The sequence below is a fragment of the Grus americana genome, chromosome 11 (assembly GCF_028858705.1).
Source record: "Grus americana isolate bGruAme1 chromosome 11, bGruAme1.mat, whole genome shotgun sequence".
Taxonomy (NCBI): domain Eukaryota; kingdom Metazoa; phylum Chordata; class Aves; order Gruiformes; family Gruidae; genus Grus; species Grus americana.
Genome location: NC_072862.1, coordinates 10,085,866 through 10,105,695, shown reverse-complemented (window position 1 = coordinate 10,105,695; position 19,830 = coordinate 10,085,866). Strand labels below are relative to the sequence as shown.

General features: G+C 44.4%; 1 protein-coding gene across 9 annotated transcripts in view; it reads right to left on the bottom strand.

Moving 5' to 3' along the window:
* Positions 1-5,976: 5,976 nt before the first annotated feature.
* Positions 5,977-19,830, bottom strand: part of FHIT (fragile histidine triad diadenosine triphosphatase) — a 674,280-nt gene continuing 660,426 nt past the window's right edge. For 8 of the 9 annotated variants that reach the window (XM_054838551.1, XM_054838556.1, XM_054838553.1 and 5 more), the window contains 2 exons: positions 14,894-14,997; positions 6,332-7,370 (listed from right to left, as the gene is read on the bottom strand). In XM_054838551.1, the coding sequence (XP_054694526.1) occupies positions 14,896-14,997 (102 nt within the window). In that variant the 3' untranslated portion in view covers positions 6,332-7,370; positions 14,894-14,895. Of the gene's footprint in view, positions 7,371-14,893; positions 14,998-19,830 lie in introns of all 9 variants that reach the window. The other variant, XM_054838550.1, reaches the window with a different exon arrangement.

Below are 19,830 nucleotides of genomic sequence, written 5' to 3'. Positions count from 1 at the left end.
AAAGCAGAGTGCTCCAGGTGGCACCGTCTCCTCCAGTCACTCCAACCTCAGTCATCCCAGAATAACACTTTTGTTACCGCCTTGAAGGCACGGGGTGATTTAATGCCGGTGGCTACAGTTTGTCATTGCGATGCGACAGGTCAGGAACTAACCGCCCTCTCCTGCCCTCCAGGATTGTGACAGGACAAAGCCAGATTTATTCTGGATGCCAGGAACCGCTGGCCCTTCGCCCGCCGGGGCGCAGGCGCTGCAGGGATGCGGGTCCCATACCCCTTCCCATCCCCTCGCCCAGTCAGCTTCTGTCTTTATTGATTTCTAAGGAGCATGAGCTTGTGATTAAAGTTTGCTTGTGCTTAGGTACTTTCCTGAATTGGTGCTTGGGTCCTTACTCCAGCAAAAACTCTCATTGATTTGTGCTGGAGCACAGGCTGAGTAAGCCCTCGGGGACTGGCTATATATTTGCAGCATGGTGCTCTTCAGACACACGACAATTTCAGGGCAATTTTGTAACATTAAAATAGCATTACTGGTGTGTCTTTAACTGGCCATAAATAGAAACCTTGACTTGTCTATAGTGGTTTGATATTCCAAGCTAGGTAGGAACATTCAGTCCTGGCTCGCAATCCGTTTTATCACCAAAAAGAAATTTTGTAGGTTAGATAAGTCAAGAGCTTACTCTTGCAAAACTTCAGCCTGTGTCTGTGAGCTGCGATGAGGCTGCATCTAATATTCAAGTGCAGGAAGAAAAGGGAAGGCTCTTTTTAAGGCTCATTAGAGATGGCAAAAAGATACAAAAAGACCAACACCATTTTACACTTGTAAAAATACCCCTAGTAGATTCATATTTTTTAATCTTCAGTACAAAAGCTCCGTAACTACAGCAAGGCATTAGTTTCCGATGACTAGCTACCTTTTTTCTATAGCCTCTGGCATTAAAGCTCTCAGTGAAAAGACACTTTAGAGCTAGTTCAGGCAGTTCATTTTCTGTCAATCAACTCTCAGGCTGGAAGTATAAAGGCAGTAACATGACAAGATTTCTATTTTAATATCTTTACTCTTGATAAGATAATCCTAGAGGAATGGTGGTGATCAAATATTTACAGGCAGCACTCACTGGCACAGTCTATTGTAAAATTAAATACACAAAATTATGTGGGGATAATGTTAATGTTGTGATATGAGGACAAAAGGCAGCGCGCTTGAAATGAAAGTTGACTCTTCTTAATATATCCTCCTCTGTGGCAGGGACCGGCGCTGCTGGAGCAGAGAACAGAAGAGCAGCTTTCAGTTCGTATTTTGTGACCTTTCTCTGCTTTTCAGTAGCCTGTTTGTTATTTAAACGTATTTGCGTACTTACTGAACTTGATTTTTTTAAGTATGCATTTGTGTGCGTATCCCATTTGTCTCTCTCTGAGATGCACTAAATGACTAATAAAGCCTGGGAGAGAGCAGTATTTTGTACTGAGCCCCCCTTGCCCCATTGCCAGCCCAGCTTTGGGCCCAGCCCTGGTTTGGGCCCCTGGGAAGGGCCAGCGCTGCGAGAGGCCATGCAGAGCGTGGCTGCCGTCTGGGGGTGCGTGGGGGGGTCTTTGTCCACTTGCTGCGTGGCTTGGAGCGAGCAGTTACCTCTGGGGAGCTCCTCCTATGCACCCTGCAGACGTGCATGTGCCCCAAAACAGACAGAAGTGCCCGAACTCCTGCTGTTACAGACCACGAGATTCACAGCAAATACACTTGGGGAGAAACCTCTGCAGAAGTGGGGGTTTTTTCCTTCCCCTTTTCTCTGTTCATCCCTGGTGCGTGGAGGTGGGGCCCGCAGTGACCTGAAGGCCCTGTCCCTGCCCAGATTGTCCCAGCTGGCAGCACCGCGATGCGCCGAGGCCCCTCCGCCACCGCTTTTTAATGCCGCTCCGCTGGGGCTCAGCCGGAGCCCGGGGAAAATGAAGTGCTGATTTAGGCTGAAAGGCCAGCAGTAGCTAATATGGGAAATTACTCCAGCAATCATCACTCTTTTCCTGTCACTATGGCGACAAAAGAAATGACAAAAGCCTGAGCAGAACGAGACAGGGTGACACAAGTAAAGAGGGACAGAGCAAATGCTTGGCAGCTGCAGCCGGGTCGGGGGCTGAGCTGAGGAGGGGACAGGCAGAGCTGGAAAACTGCGCCCGAGCCAGCTCTCCCTGACGGATGCAGTTGTGTCCCGCGTGTGCATGCAGGGGTTTACACAGCGACACAAGTGCTAGGCACACGTTACACCAAGTGCCACAGTCAATGCAGCTGCCATGGGCCTAAAAAATGTAATAATCTTGGCCGTATAAGGCTTTCATGCCACAGCTCTAATCCCAATGCACTAACCATTGAGTTTTACACCTCCTTCCTCCACCCCGCTTGTTATTTACCACCTGCCTTAAGGACAGGGTCTGCAACCTCCCTGGCCTCCTCCCCTGTTTCAGCTCTGAGCATGGTTAGAGGACACAGCGAGGAAGTCTGCTCTTCCCAGCCACAGCAGTGACCACCTGTGACTGAGAAACACGAGAGGAAGGGGGGAGCACAGGGGGACGTGCCTGGAGGCCACCCAGAGAGGAGCAGCTGAAGGCAGGCCAGCGACTCTCGCTGCTCGGCCCCTCGTCTCCACAGCGCCGCTGGTTGTGTTTACCTCGAGGCCCTTCCAGCACCTACCATCTCCTTGTGCACACAGACGCGGTCACCAGCTCCCAATTGCCTAAACAGCAGGTTTTTGAGCTGCTCGAGGAGGGAAATATCTCGAAGAAACTCCAGAGAAGAAACTGGGCAGTGGCAGCAAAAAGGGCAGGTCCAAGGACAACTTGCCCTGGAGTCCCAGCTAGAGAAGGTGCTGGCAGGTCGGTGCCTGTCCTGCAGAGAGAGTCCTAGCCCTAGGGGCCAGGAGGAGATTGCCAGCAGGTCAAACAGCATCCAATGTCTTTGCCACTTTAAGTGGAATTTTTATTTTCTTGGAGTCACTTTCTAAAAAAATGGGGGTGGAGGAAAAAGGGTGGGGTGCAGGGGTGAACAGTAGAGGGTGCTGGAGGGAGCAGTGGAGGAAATCTTCATCCTGAAATGCCAAGGCAAACACCCCCCTGCCTGACCAAATCTTCCGCCCCCACCCCCCCAAGAAGGAAAATTGTATTTTCCAGCCAGCTCTGTTCAGGAGTGATTGTGCAGAGCTCTGCTAATGGGCTATGCCAAGCTGTGGTCACCCTACAGAGCTATTGGCAGGAGAGGTGGCAAGTTGGAGAGGACTACAAGGGAACTCTGCATGATATTTTTTGATGAGCTGATTATTCAGAAATTTCACAAGAGCTGAAATACATCACTCTGTTCTGAAACTCACAGCCCTGCCAACACACAGGACAGCTTACATAAGCAGCAGCGTTTTCTCCTTCACAGCACTGCTGGCCTGTACGTTAGGAACCAGATGCAGGAATCGGACAAGGCTTTTCAGCAGCCATTGACTGCAGTGACAACGAGAGATGGGGAGTGGACAGCACAACACAGAAGGCTGAGATGGAAATGATTTAGGTGCTTTCACGGCTGTCACTATGTGCATATTTGGACTTGAAAGTTTTTCATTAGCTCCGTGGGTTGTTGGGGCATTATGATTTTTATTGCTTTACAGCTTAGGTGTGAGTTCACCCCCAGATCCCACATGTAATCAGGTATTTTTATTTCAGGGGGTGCTCAGTCCCCAGTCACATTTCAGGGTGCTGTCACAAGCCAGGAGCTGACCTTGACTCCCCCCCACCACAGCCAGGAGCCTCCGTCTTAGATGTTGTCCCGAGTCTGCAGCCAAGTCTGGCTCCCACAGAGACCAAACGGTCATTTTCCCCTCTCTGCAACATTAATTAAAAACAAAACACTGTGTTATTTGAGCACAGGATCAAATGAGAGCCTGATACCTGAGGGGTGGGGTGTGTGTGTTTTGGGGGAGGTTAGAAGCAGCATAGAGCTGATTTCTGAAATACCACACAAAGACTTGTAGGAGCTGACGTGGCACGTCCCCAGCCCATCAATCTGTCAAGACACAAACCCCTTTGAGCTACCTGGGGTGGCACCGGCTGTCCCATGGAGGACCAGGGGCTGGTGCATCTGCATCTGGAGCAAGAATGATGCTGAATTGCTGAAAGGCAATTAAAAAATATCCTTGTGCTGTACTCACAGCCTTTGTTGAGAGCACTGTGGAATACCTGCCTGCCTTAGTGCAAGCAGCTTTGCTGCAGGACAGTTAGCCATCTAAGCTGCCTTTCTGCACAAAGAAACATAATTGCGGTCCAGATAAGCGCAGTGGAAAACCAAGGAGGGATGTGCAGAAGCCAGGTACCTGGGACCTTGCACAGCACAACATTGGCCCATGCTGCTGCCATGCCAAAGCCTTCAGAGCCCATTCCTAATGTTTTTGCCCAGCCTCGAAAATGTACATATGCGAGCAGATGGCTGCCAGGTGGCCTTCAGATGGGACTGTACACCTGGGTTGCCTGGCATGGCAGGGACCGGGTGCAGGGGCTGTGGGTGTCCCCATCAGGTGCATGCTCCCAACAACCCGGCCGTTCTCTTACCCGCAGGACTAACCGTGCCCGAGACAGCTCTTCTGCAATTTCTCTTTCAAGGCAGGCAGGGGGAAGAGGGCACATGGAGCCACATCCTACTCCCAGCTTGGTCCTACAAAAGTCAGCGAAGAGCACTGTGGCTGACCAACAGCTGTTTTGCTAGTGAAAATAAAGGCACACAGGCACAGCCACTGCAGCCCCTTGGAGGAACCGCTTGCTTCAGCAAAACAAACATTTAGTAATTGAAAAAGCCTGGGAAACTTGCTTGCATATAAGGACAGGGAACAAGGGGCCGAGCCATGTAACAGCGAGCACAGTTAGCCCTCTCTTGTTGTGAAGCCACCCCATTAAGACCACTCCACTAGCACCACATCAATTTGAGCCCCTGCATTGGCAATTTTACCCATATTTTCTGCTTTCAGTGGAGGAGCTCAGTGCCCTGCAGCACCCCCCTGCCCAAAGGCAAGCCCTGGGCATGACCCCAGCGAGGGCGAGCGATTGCGGTTGGAAAGGACAAAGTTGGTTACAAAGACCATCAATGCCTTCAGCACAGCAGATCCTCGCATTTCCAGCAATTGCATCTTTGTATGCAGCACCCTGCGTGCAGAAAATTAAGTCTATAGGAAGTGTATGAATGATCCAGACACCATCCTCAAGGCTCAGGTCTTAAAAAAGGAGGGGGGGTTACTCCACATACTGCTGCAGGATGTCATGTACTTCATGATCTGCCTTTTCTAATCTCTCCTTATCTCTCACTCCAATCCTTTCTCATGTCCTTCATCTATTGCAAATTCCCTTTTTAAGCTGGAGCGAAGCACATAAATATTTTCATGCTGCATAAATAGGTTGTTTTGTGCATAATGCCACAGGAGGCTTTTTTTAAAAACAGGACCTTTAGTGCTGTGATAACGGCCTCCTCATTTACACAAATGAAATCTTCCATACAGCTCAGCACTCATCTGCTCGGCAGCCCCCATGCAAAATGGCTGGCGCAGCGCCCGCTCATCACAGGCTGCAGAATTAGTACAGAATATTCCATACTTAATAAGAAGCCATTGAGCATCAGGTTTGGAAATACCTTGCAAATGTAACTGATGCTCAGGTTTTCCTCTTAGCGCTTTCCCCAGGAGCACAACCATTGTCTTCCTTCTATGTGAAATCACAGCTACTTTAAATATTAAAATGCAAAAGAACGACCCTTTGTGTTGGCCCATTTGCCAGCATCTTTGACCATCCTGTCTGCTCACCTTTTCTTCTCTGTCACTCCTTGCCCCCGACCTTCATTTCCTGTTTATTCAGCCCTTGTTCAGGGTCTAAAAAGTGCAGACACAATCAAAATGGACTTTTCATTTACTCTCCATGGAAAAAGAAATAGTGTTACAATCTCTACAGTTTTTAAAAGGGCTAATGGAAGATATTGGTGGTCACATTGGGTCACGGTAAACCTTTGAATCAGCCTGGCTTTTCAGGAGCAATATTTTAACAGCACCACAGTAAAATCTGGAATCAAACATCAGTGATTTTGCTCTAGCGTTTCTATTTATATTTGACCAGCACAAAGACTCCAAACCAACGAACTGAATTCCTCTGCAGTACATAGCAGAGAGAGACTTAGGGAAAATTATGGGAGTTCATCCGTTGTGCATTTTCCTACTTCTCAGGTCAGGTTGCAACCCTCTAGGACAGACTATTGTGGAGCATTTTCATTTGTTCTGGACAGCGACCACACTGTGCTGCCAGGCATGCAAAGCACTGCCGGGCTCTGGTTTGGACCTGACCTCCTCAAGCCTTCAGGTAGACACGGCACCCTACAGCCCACGACTTATTGAAAGACTTGGTGCATTTTCTTTTCCATCCTGAGTTCAGGGGACACAGAAAGCTTCGGTTGTCACTTCCCCGCAATTCAAGAGCAAGATTACGGGTGCTCTTTTCATGCATATCTTGCAGACTCATTTCTTCTCTCTTCCATCTGTTGTTTGACTTCTTTTCCTTTATCATGTTAGCAATCAACAACTAACCCATGGCGGGTTTCTTCCTATGCAGGGCTCCGAACACAGCATTTCTTGCTGAGGGAGCGTTCCACACGGGTGGCTCCCACGCATGTTGGTTGTTGCTGCAAGCAGGACGTTCGTGGCAGTCTAACCCTAATGTGATTACTATCCCAGTAGAAGCTTTACATATTAATTGATTTGCAGAAGTGTTTTGTATCACCTTAAGCTCCAGGAGCATTGTGACAATGCTTCAAAAGAAACAGAGAAAGGAAAGATCATAGGAAGTGTTATATTTCTTGTTATACTACCTTACCTGACAAAAGGGTAGCTCGCCAAGTTTATCTTGGCTAGTCTGTAACAAAGCCTTGGTTTTTATGAATTGTCATACTGCTAAAAGATCTAATTTTTCTATGATATAATAGCCCACATACAATAACCGAATCAGAAAGCACAACATGGACTAAACACTTTGTAATGTACCTAAACGCAGTAGCTACCGGATTTTGCTAGCACTTTATTTCAATTTAGGCCAAGGGACAATTTAAAAAGGTTTGTTCCCAAGTACACAATTCGGAAAAATATGAGTTACTACTCAGAGCAATATTTTGAATCAGTGCTGTTAGTTGTCTTAGCTGAAATTCAACCTTGATGATATCCAAAGGTCCAACAAAATTTTTCATGGAATAATCCCATATTTGTAGAACACAATAAAATTGTTCAGCTGCAGCTCCAGGGCCACTGAGAACTGGAGAATGAGGTCTGTCTTTGCGGGGAGTTTCTTATGTCATGGGATGTTTTTCAAACACTTTGTTACCTGAGAAATATCAAACATAACAGATAGTTACGTATAATAGTATCTCTGATCTTTGTTAGTGAGGCAAAATGTAAGGCTGTTTATTGCTAACGAGTTAGGTGCTCATTAGTATGTTCCAACAGGAAACACTGACAGTGACAGGCAAAAGGAAATGTTCAGTATTAAATCCACACAGAGCACATTTCAGCTCCTATTACGGCCTGTGCTATACAGAAAAGAGAAAATCCGTGCACGCAACTACTTCAAAATTATGTATCAGAGCAAGAAAGAGGAGCATTTGTTTGATTTATTATCTACTTTTTCAGTAAAGTTCACTTCCAAATAATACTAATGGCTGCCTTTCACATTGTGCTTTTCATTCCTAACTCAGAAAGCACCCTCCAAAGGAGGTCAGGATCACTTCACAAAAAACAAACATGAAGTGAAGCCACCTCTCTGATGTTCCCGAGTAAAGCAGCACAGTCCCCAGCTCTGTTGACCGCTAGTTGTAGGAACAAAGGATTAGAAAGGGCATCTTGTGTCATCAAATCCAGCTTCTTACTCTTCAAATCAATTTTGCTATAATAATCTCATGCAAGAGTCTTTGGGGTGCATGATCTCTTATATAAGCTCCTGCAAATGCTCTTTCAAAATCATCAACTCCTGTACATCCTCATCCATCCTGACCCTGCAGTGGTACTCTACCTAACACCAAGGTATTACACACCAGCGATTTGGGACCATCACTCTGAAAATCCCCCCAGTCTCACACGCTGGAGAATGAATGGGGTATTTCTTCCCATGTCTGCTCCATTTTTATGCATCTCTTGGTGGTCCATCCTAGTAAAAGACCTGTAATGACAGACCTGGAAGGTGTTCCTGAAGCAGAGAAATAGAAATGCTGAGTGCCTGACAACTGCAGCTGTGAAAACCGTGTGCGAAATCCCTGCACAAATCCCTGGTGCAATTGTTATTGCAGTGTTAACTGGAGGCTTGCAGCAGCCCCAGGTGCTAACGCAAACGGGGCATTTGGGTTTACCCATGCACGTACCTGTCCTTTCCTGTAGAGCCCGACGTCCTGGCAAACAACAGAGCCTCAAGTACACTCTGTCCAACATGTTTCCAATGTCCATCACCCCCTTCCTTTTTCAAATAACTACTTACCGGAGGAGTTATTAACGCCTTTCCACCTACACAGCCTAGATACCAAAACTCACACAAAGGCAGCTTTTAAGCTTTGAGGTCACGTTCAAGTTTCTGGTTGGAGTGTCTCTCTGGGCAGTTCTATTATGCAGCAGCTACAGCAAGAGGATAACACGATACAAACCTTTGCTAATAATTGAGCCTGAAGTAGGCTTTTTGCTTGGTATCTTCAGTTTTGTACCCTCACTTCAGAGCACATTTAGAGCTGGCTTCAATACTCAGAAAATTATTTCAGCTTATTAAACACAAAGCTGTTACCCAAGTGTTAGACGAGGGCACGGCCCCCGAACTTGTTTCCCGGGGCTGTGCGTGAGGCTTGGATCCTTGCTGCTGTTGCGACTGCAACTCCCCAACCGCCCACTTCTTTGTTTGATTGTCTTTTCTCACTGAAACATATGTTTCCCCTTTCAATGGCACTTTGAGCAACAGTTTCCATTGTATGCCCCTCTTGACTGACAGTTTGATGGCAGCCTGTAAATTACTTGGCACGTGTTATGTGAATCTGCTTGAAGGAGGGTCGGGCTGCTTAGTAAGTGCATCCTTTTGTATCTTTGGGGACAAGAGATTAGCACCACTTTAGCACAGGTTGGGGTATAAAAATATTTGACCACAGTTGATATTATCCTCGTTTGAAGCTCAGCATTGTCCTGCACCTCAACTCTTTTATCCCAGGTCCTGGGACACAATGTCCATCGGTTATGCTTGGCTTTCCCCATTTTCCTTGAATACAATGCAACACACATAAAGCTTCATGTCGAATCAAGAATAGATTAGACTGAAAATACTTGGGATTTGACAGACAGCCCAGGTAAGCATTCAAGCTGCTGGATGTGCAAGTTAAGAGAACATCTGACCCTCTGTCAGCTTTCTTTGCTAACAGTAATGCATTCGCTGCTTTGCCTTTTTGCGGTACAATCTTGTCTGTGTCTCTGGCCATGATGTTTCTACTGTAGCTATAATTACAGGATCCAAGCAGTGCTGTATGGAATTCATGTACTCTTTACAGCTGAATTAAATGGCCACCTATAGGGAAATGGAAGTCCAGAGAATGAGGTGTATAACTTTTAGCACAGTACTACTTACAGCCTCAAAATAGAACCCTGGAATAGGTGTGAGGGGAACATTATGCTTATGTTGGCCTCCTACAAGAGGAAGACATTTCACTTATAACCATAGCTAAGTCTATTGCAGCTTTGTTTTCATACAAATAATGATCTGTTTCGACCAGAAAAAAAACAACCTCAATGCTGAGGATGCTGTGCTAACGCACAGCACATTTATTTGGGGAAGCCTTTTGCCCTGAGCTTTCTAGGGTGGGTATTACTGCTGTAGACAGTCACTGTGATTCTTCTGGCTGTTTACATCTTCCCTCGAAGAGATAATTTAACTCCTGTGCATAAACCTTCTCTCTGCTGCAGAAGTGGTGGCTCTGGATGTTTTACACTTCAAATATACCAGCAAGGGCCAGATTATGTTCATCTGTTGGATATCCATTGATATTAACTTTTCTTGCATTCCATTGAAATGACAAAAAGATTACTTTACATGTAGTTACTGCAGAAAAGAGAATTTGGGGTGAAAAAGCATAGACCCTATGCACTGATCCACCTTCTCTTTGCTACTTAAAGCATAATGTCACACTGAAACGCACACTTGGAATGCTGCATTCTCTTCTCCTGACAGATCGTTATGATGTTTTCCAAGGTGACCTTCATAAAACATGTTTCTTTTGAAGCTTATATTTCACTCTCAGGTCATAATGGTTTCACAGACACAAGCAAACCGTCAGCTCCTGCGTTCTAATTAATGGTTCTTGGAGGCTTCTGAGTGGGAAATATAATTAATAGTACTTAAATCTGGAGTGCAGGGAAATCTATCTCTGATTACTAGGATGCGTATTTACTTAGGGATTATATGCAAACAGCTCCTAAGTGCAGCCATGAACAGCTCTCCAAAATGCTCTCGGGAAAGTCCCCAGGACCAGGCACCACCTTGAGTCTTACTCCAGTGTAACCACTCAAAAAATTGCCATGCTCATAAAGCAAGGCTCCCACAACTGAGGGGCCCCTGCCTGCTGTGCCCCTCTCCCCTGCTCCCATTCCCCATACCAGATCCCACAACACATTGTGTTTTCTATGACTGCATGGTGATTCTGCTTGCTGACAGGCTTCCTACAATGGAAGAGCATCTATTGCAGAAAATATCTTGGCCATGTCTCTGTTGTCACTGTGGTACCCACCCAGGAGACAACCTGTTCTGTGGTTCACACTGCAGGTACAGCATCTTCTAGGGCAGACTGTGTCCTCGCTGCATGGCACGTGTCCCAGATCCACTCTGTGGATCCACTCCAAGGCATAGTCATTATTTTGTGTGTTTATTAAAGTACCAGAAATAGCAGGAGGGCTTTTCTTACAGTAAAGCAACAAAAGGAGGGTGTTGCGAGCCATCTTGTCATACTTGCCTAAATTTAAGGAAAGTGATGGGATTGCTCTGGTGCTCGCTCTCACGCATACAGCATGGATTGTCAGAGGTGCTGGAGCAAAACCAGACGGAAGCCAAATTGCCAGCTGAAATTCCCTCTGGTCAGCTGCTGCTAACAGTGGTAATTTCCCTGAAGTCAATAGAACAGCATCTTTTCACACATGCTGAGATCTTGGTGCAGAAGGGGCAGCTGTGAGGCAGGATGAGTGCTCTCAAAGAATAAGATTGTCTCTCTTTCACAGTGGGGGGAAAAAATGAATAAAATCCATATTCTCTAACAAAGTTGAAAAGACTGTATTCTCCAGAAACATTACCAGACTGGGAATGAAGGGGAGAATTGACATCAGAAATCCTGCACCACTGTGCAGCCCGCATGATCTGGAGAGATTTTTAAATGAATTTTGTGTGTTGAATGACAAAATATTCAGATGGTTAAGCAATTAAAAGCTATTGAACATTTGTAACTCAAAAAGCACTAGGCAACAGAGTATCACTGTCAACCCCTTTATGCAAAGGGATGTTTTGACATCATACTTAAGACTGACTACTTTTCTAACAGCATAAAAGTATTACTTCAGTTATGCATAAAAATAAGAAAACTTCTGCTGAAACTTGTGCAGCCTGGTTCTTTCTTCAGCAACACCACCACAGTGAAACTGCCTTTGAAGAGAAACATTTTTCATATACTATCTGAAGGTTACTAACTCTTTTAATCTTTAGCCTTTTTGCTGGCATGTGTAATTTAAAATGCACAAAACAGACTATCAAAACACTTACCCAGCTATAGACAGTTAGAAAATTTAAAAGGTGCATCTGAAAATAGTCTTGGAAATTAAGCTGCTGCATCAAATCTTGCTCTTTGAGTAAGGACTCTTTCCCTGCGTATCCACCCCAAAAAGTGACCAGTTATTATATATATCACAACTGACCATGTGACAGCCAACACTGAATGAGGAATGGCTCCTAAAGAGGTCAAATCTCGGTGCTACTAAGCAAGAGAGTGACTAACTGGGGCAATTATATGTTAAATAACCTTCTTGTCCTCCTCCAGAGCCACATGAAGTTCTGCTGAACTTCAGCTCTGCTGACACAGCACCATGAGCAGCCCTGCAGAGCCCGCACATGCTTGGGGTGTTCAAAAAGTGACAACTGCTTCTAATGGGATGGGATACAGTGGCATGGGGACATGCAGTGAAAGACTAGAAACACATGCAAAACAACTTCACTCACTGATTTTAGTTTCATCCGCTCTAGGCAATTACACGCACAAATCAATTATTTTAAGACAAGTATTTTCTTAAGGGTGTAAACTTAGCAAGGCTAAATGGGGTTCAGTTCTTCAAGCAAGTGGCTGGATATTTCTGATCATCTGAGGACTGGTGTAGAAGCACTCAGCTGTGGCTATCCAATCAGCCAAGAGGGATCAGCACCAGCAAATGTAGTAGGAAGAGAATCAAGAGCTTCTTGCCTTGAACAAGTATTTCTTAGGAAAAAGAAAAGTCATCTGCAAGTTCTTCTTGATCAGATAGTCTATAAATACAGGTAAAAGGTGCTACTGTACCTAGTCCAGTCTATAGGACTTGTGACAGTTGGTGAAGGACTTGTGATAAATGTAAGGGTAGCTGGGAAAGCTCTGAAAGACAGCTCAGTCTGTCCAGGCTAATCTAGCTGAGCTGGACTTCTTTGAACAAAACACTTAGGTAGAAAAATAATGAGGCCTTAAAAAATGCCATTTATTGGCTCCAGAACACTCATGTTCAGCTCTTTCTGACCTTCCCTGTGCCGCATGAAAAAACTCAAGTCAAATAGCATCCAGGTAAACTTATAAATGGCAAAATAAATCCTCTGTAGGTGAAAGACAAAAATAGCTTCAAAGAAGGATGCATATAACCTTGTTAATTTGCCAAAAGCTTTCAATCTTCATCACTTTAGAAGCAAGGTTGAGAGAGTAGATAAAGGTTGAGAAATTCCAAAGGTGCTCAGATATACCTTTATCTCAGGTTCAGAGCCTTAAACCCCAGAAGCAAAACAATGTCAGGGAGAAGAGACTTACAGTGATGCCTTGTGTTGGGAATCAAGGGTTGGAAGGACTGCCTGCACTAGGCAAAATACTCTCATGATAATGATGCCAGTAAGATTTAATTTACCAGTCTGTTCTAGGAAAGGTAATGACCTTAATATCATGGGGCACTTATCAAGAGGTCATCCATGCAGACACACGCCGATTTATTTTCATAATAAATGGAAATAAAAGTCCAGCCACATGAATTTGCTTGCAGGAATGCATTTATACCATCTATCCAGCTTTGTGTTTAGTATCGGAAGAGCCTAAGAACATTTTGTTGCTATGTGGGGATTTAATTCTAAGTCCTTTGAGAATCTCTGCAGAAAAGCATTTCTAACCAGAGTAAAACACACACACCCCTCCCCAAACCTACCAAATATATAATGGGGAACAACATCACATTGGAATAGGGATGCGTCATTTTATCCTAAGTAATCTTCATTTGCTGCTATGCCATAGATGAAGTACTACATAATGCCTCTGTTAGTAGAGAGGAGTGCTTACATATGCATTACCTAAGGATATGCTCTTTCTGGCTGAGTAATTCATTTCTGAGAAGTGTATTTCTGAGAAAATATATGAGTGTCTAAATACAAGTCCAGTAGCCACTGTGGAACTTGACTGTGTAGTCCAAACCCTGGAAGTCCCTAGGTCCCGGATGCCGAGGACAAGTTCCTTCACAGAATCACGTGTGTTACACAGCTTTCTCTGTGCCAGTCTGCAGAAGTGTGGGCACAGCTAATTTGACTAGAGAAGACAAGAGTATGGTCACCATGCAAGAAAAAGCAGAAAGGAAAGAGTCTGATGAACCAGCCCAAACGGAGATGACAGAATGGCATGGGAGACAAGCTGCCACATAAGTGTGCCACGCACACAGTGTAGTTTAGCTCGAGATTTCTCAAGCTGGGCTGCAAGCAGTGAGTCACAGGCAGAGAGGAGGGATATTTATGGGATTTTGGTTCTTCAGAGGAAAAAATATGAAACAGAAATGACAGAGAAATGAGAGTGCTGGATGATGGCAAACAACATATGGGGAACAGGGGACAGGGAGCTTTTGGCATCATTGCTGCAGCGTACATCCCAGCGTAACTCATATTGATCTCAGGGGGCCAGTTCATTTCTTTTGGAAGAATCTGGCTTCTGGGACTCCAAGTACAAAATGAAAAATTCTCAATTTCTAGAGCACCAATGTTAGTGTTTGCCAAGTGTTTTCTCTTTTCTATTCCTCCCTGCAAATCTTCTTTTTGTCTTTTAGGGCCAGTGGAAGATTTAGCAGAGCAGGCAGTTTTCCAGCAGGCTTAATTATGAAAGTTGAACTGATCAGATGATGTAAGATTTGCCAGATGAAGTTAGCATTTGCTTATGCGCTCTATAGTCTGAACTCTGCTGGGATTTTGTATGTAGAGGTGCATGCGTGTATCTAGGTGCACACTGGCAAAGCAGTTTTTAACTCATCATAGAGGTATGAAGGCTATTTTCTGTTCTAAAAACACAGGGAGAATATATTAGGTTAGACATTCCTCTTACGTGACTGCTGATGATTCTGATTTCCAGATATGTTATTTTTTTGCTGCCTGGAAACTAAATGCTCTAGGATGGTGCTGAGTTGTTCAAGAAGGAGCATGTTATTTCAGCCACTGTTGGAGTGCTGTGTCCTTTTGGAAACAACCCAAACCTAAGAGCTTTCATTTCTTTTGTTACATTTTACATATTCTCCCTCTGTCCTTAAGAAGCCTATGGAGGACTGAACAGAGTTTTGGGTGTTGCAGGAGTAAGTCAATGTGTAAATCATTACCTTTAATTTTCTTGAAAATACTTCCTTAGAATTGCTGCTTCAGCTGCCATTTCTTCTTCTGTCCTCCACTTGTCAGAGGAATCCTCTTTGTCATGTCGTTGCAACTTTTTTGAGAGAGGAAGAAAAAAAACAGTTCATTGGGTTTGTTTTTTTTTTTTTCAGTTTTATTGTCAAATTCAGGGCATGCCTATATGCAACTAATCTAACTATTCCACATGTCTGTGGGATGGAGGGACCTGGTGATGAAGAGATAAAGGGTGAAGGTTACTGGTTTAGAGTGGTGACAGTAGTTAACTGGCTCTGATGGATTTATTATGATACCGCAAGGTGCCAGGGTGATTGATAGGCAGTGACAGAGTTCACCTTTGTGAGTGGATGGTCAGATACCTTGTGAGTCTTTGATGCAGAGCTGGTAGGTAATAGGATAACAAACACTCAGGTATTTTGAAGTGCCCATTACATCCGTGGAGTGAGCGAGGCAGAAGCTGCCCGTACACCTTGTCAGTAATTCACGTAAAATTTTCTTTCTAGCTTTTCCTCTGCCCATGGGGCCATCTTTCCCATCAAAGACCTATTGTGATAACAAGACCCTGTTGCAGCTGTTTCCCACCGGCAGTTTATACCAGTAGTTTTCAGAAGAGATACATTCCCTCCCTGCATGCAGGTTATTAGTCCTTCCTTGCCCTTGTTGAAAGTGAGACACATCCCTAGTCTAGAAACAAAACTTGTTCTTTTAAGCTCAACTATATTTCATTGGTGATTTAGTGGGGAAAAACATCAAAAGTATATGAAACAATTTTTGCATCTAGCTTACATAATATGCTCACAAAAATGTTTATCCCATATGCAGTAAGTATTAAGTGTTATTATCTCAGACGTGACAATTTCAAATACATCCTCTGCCTCTCCAGAGCAAGGGAGAAGCTGATGGTTTTGCTGCTCTCCAGAAGAGGAGAGTTCTATTTTACGGTAAATATAATGTGCCAGCACTTGAGTGACTATCTGTATACATGTCCACTCAAAGAATGCCTGCCACTCATCAAGGGAAGACTAGGTTTACAACAGACAGCAGAAACATTAGCATTAACGGCTTAAATATTGAGCTTTCCAGTGTCTCTCTAGGTACAGAGCACAGCACAGACTGTATTAACAGCATCAGTGCTTCTGAAAAAAATTATATCAACTTTTTGTTATTGTCACAAAGTTGGAAGCTAATTAATTTACACCTTTTATTCCTGGACAAATGTTAGGACAGAAGATGAAGCAGTGAAAAACAAAGATGAAGCAATACTGAACCTGCCAAGCAAACTGCATTACTGTGCATGGCATGTTTAGCAATAAACTAGGATTGTTAGCATACATCCAACTCACAAATACTTTTATTTGTACTGTGTTTCTCCTACTCTGAATTTTGCTGCCAGCTATAGTCCTATGTAGTTTTACATTCTGCAGCACAGATTTCTTCCTGCTCAGCAGATGAAGCTGCATTAGAAAGCTATTTCCTATCACACCAATACGATACAGTAGCTGTAGGCAAATTAAAGTGCATTACCGTTCGACTAGTAGAGGACTAATCTTCATTGTTACATTAGCTCTAGGTGTGTTATAAATCCATCTTGTAATAACGCTACAGTATTGGGGAAAAAGATTTAAAAGCCAGGAACAGGTACAGTGTACACGCTGTCACATGCATCCTTTGTGTCCATGCGCCTGCTGCCCCTCGCTGTACGCGCCTATAGGGTGCATAGGCACCACAGCTGAGCTGGCAATGAGAGGGAGTTAGAGGAAACAGCATACATCCTGTACTTTCCATGGACTGCAAGCACTTACACTTCACAAGAGGATGCACCAGGATGAGCCAAGTGGTGGTAAATCAATTGTCTAAGGTGTGAGCTGTTTTTCTAAAGAAGCAATGTCTTGCTCATTCGACCTGGCATCAGCAGGAGATACAGCAGGCAACAGCAAGAAGGCAAGGGAGGGCAGCCCCTGTTCCTCAAGGTCTCCTTGTTTAACCTGAAAGAAGTGCTTTTAGTGACGTGATTTGGCTGCTGTTCTCCCTTGCCATCCTGTTTCTGCACAACCCAGGGGAGAGCTGACTCCAGGAAAAGACTAGTGAAGTGGGGATTTGACTTGTAGTTTTTATTTTTATTTTTCCTGTTCAAAGAAAGTGAACAGTAATAAGGAGGCATATCCTGAAATGACTGTTGTTGTTGTCTAAATTAAAACTGTGTGAAGTCACAGACCACAGTGACTTCTCAAAGCTGGTAAAGGAGAACATTTTGCTACATAACTGCTAACCTTTAAAAACAATCAGTCTTCGACTTAAGGTTAAAACAGATATATGGGGAGCAGCAATGAATTCTGAAACTTGCCTGGAAACTCAGGCTACCTCAGCAGCCCCGGCTCCTGGTACACAGCTCGCAGTACCGTACAGCAAGCCCCAGCCTGGCACGGCAGCGCACAACACAGCCTGGCCGTGCTCTGCCGCGGCAGGCGTTCGTGTGCCTCTCATACTGAAAAGATGTATCCGCATTTTGCAGACACACTGGGCATGACGAACAGACTGTGGTGTTAAATCACTGCCATGGCCAACATATTCACTGTTCAACTGACTTATAAATATTATTTCAGAATAAAATTGCTATGCTTCCCCAAACAGGACCCCAGGACTATTCTGCCTTCAAACCTCTTGCTGTGTCAGTAATTTCTGAAGTGTAATAAGCAATTATCACCCCAATGGCACTTAGTTTCTGATACTGTCTAACCACCACTGTGCACATTTGGCAAACTGCCTCTGGTGTCTGCCTACCCTTCTCTGCTACCATCATCCTCCAGCTCCAGTACAAACCAAACTGTATAGCTAGCCATTCTGAAGCACAATAGTTAAATTACGGATAACCTTGCTAGAGCGATGTTCTGGATGCTAAATATTATGCAGGTTCAAGATCAACAGTACCAATAAATAGAAGACAAATAAATGAAGGGCTACTGATACCACCTCTAGTTCAGGGATTCTGCATGCCAGAAATCAATGGAGGCTTGAGAGCACATCTCTGAACCTGCCCAGTTCTTCAAATCTTCTCTTCACATCTGCTAGTGGTCTCGCAATGGTGACAAGATAGCAAGATCATGGATGGGTTTGGTTTCAGCCAGTTATTTCATGTGTTCTTATGTAAGGTACTTTTCAACTAGGTTCTCTGTGTGAGGGCCTCAATAAGCAAGAGCTACTTTATTTAAACTTTTTTTTTTTTTTAAAAGAGGCTAAGACAGTCTCTGTAGTATTTTGGCTGAGTTGGAAAGCTACTTTCAGGGAAGAGGAACATACATATTTCAGTATTAAATTGTATTGATTTAGAATTCAGGTGGGAAAAACCTAACTGTCAATACTTGTTTCTAAGGGACTTCTGTGCCTTGGAGTGTGTTCCTATTCACACGCATATGCAAGTCCCAACCGTGCATCTTTACAAACATCTGACATGCTATTGAAAGTTTGGATTATACAGGGGAAGCAGTGCTCTCCTGCACCTGGAGAACACTCCTAAGTTCTGCTCAAAGCAAAGGGAAAAAATACCTCTATTTGCCAGCTATCCATCTGTAAAAACTGCTGTTTTCCCCTTGTTTTTTCCCCAGTCAGAAAAAGCTGGGGAACTGGAGCTGACATCCTTACTCAGATAGAGATATTCAAAACACAGACTAGCTTGAAGTCTGTGATGCTTTCTGTACAACAATTCTACTTCTGCAAGTTCTGAAAAAAATCTTACCCAGAGCCCCACACCATCTACTCGCCATGATTTCTGTGAGAGACATTTTGCCCAGATTTCCCTGGACACTGACATCCACATCCTCTCAAAACCACTTTTGCTACCTTCTCCACGATTGCTGGGACAGAGCGTCCATATTACCCAAAGGCCCCTGAACAACAACGTTGCCCTTCTTGCAATGAACACTTACTTCTAGAAGAAACTGCTCACCTTCAGATTCCCTTCCCAGGCAAACGTGTGCATTTCCAGTTGTGATAAGCAGCTATTTCAAGCGAGATGAAAATAGGACAGGGTGAGGTTACAAGAGTCACTTCTGTGCAAAACACTGAAGTAAAGGGGACAGATTTTGCTCAGGGTCTTTCAGGGACATCTGTGGGATGACCAGGGGCTTTTGCAGAGCTCTGCAGGCACACTGGGCTCTCGTGCCAAGCACTCTTTGGTGGGTAATGGAAGACTTGTCTTGCCTGAAGCCCAGGTCCCCCGTAGATATGAAGCAGTAGAAGAGTGGGGAAGCACAGCTTGTTCTCAGCAATGTTATGGTAATGTTAGCTGAAGTTGGTCAAATACAGACTAAAATATACAATCGCTACACTAAATGAAAGAAAGAATTAGGAAGCTATAATGATTAAAAAGAAGAGAAAAGCTATAAGCTTTAGGTGAGCTTGACAGGAACAGAAACAATGAATACCAAACTACACGGGATGAATCTCCATGGCATTTTATACTGATATGGGCTTCATCTTCTAACTCTAACCAAATCCTTCCCCTCTCAGGCTGCACCCTAGGAAGCACCATTTCTCAGTATCCAGACAGCAGTTCCAACCGGGTTCTGCCTACACGCAGCCTTGCATCGCTGCAAACCAGAGTGCATATCAGGGTACGGACAGAGCAGGTAGCAGTCTAAAACATTTCCGTAGAGCTCCAAGCTAGTTACTGTTTTAAAACTGCTGCTACTTTGCCTGTTTTCATAAGAGAGAGGTGACGCAAAAGCACCACATCACATAGACAAGATGTTCTACTGCAAAACTCAGCTGCAAATTCTCTGAAATGCCAACCTGTTGTATTACAGGAGTGTCTCAGAAGTGCAGGCATTAAAAAAAAGGTAAGCAAAGAGATTAGCGTAGCTCAGATATCTCTGAAAGGAGAGGACAGGACGGCACGAGAATTTTTTTTTGA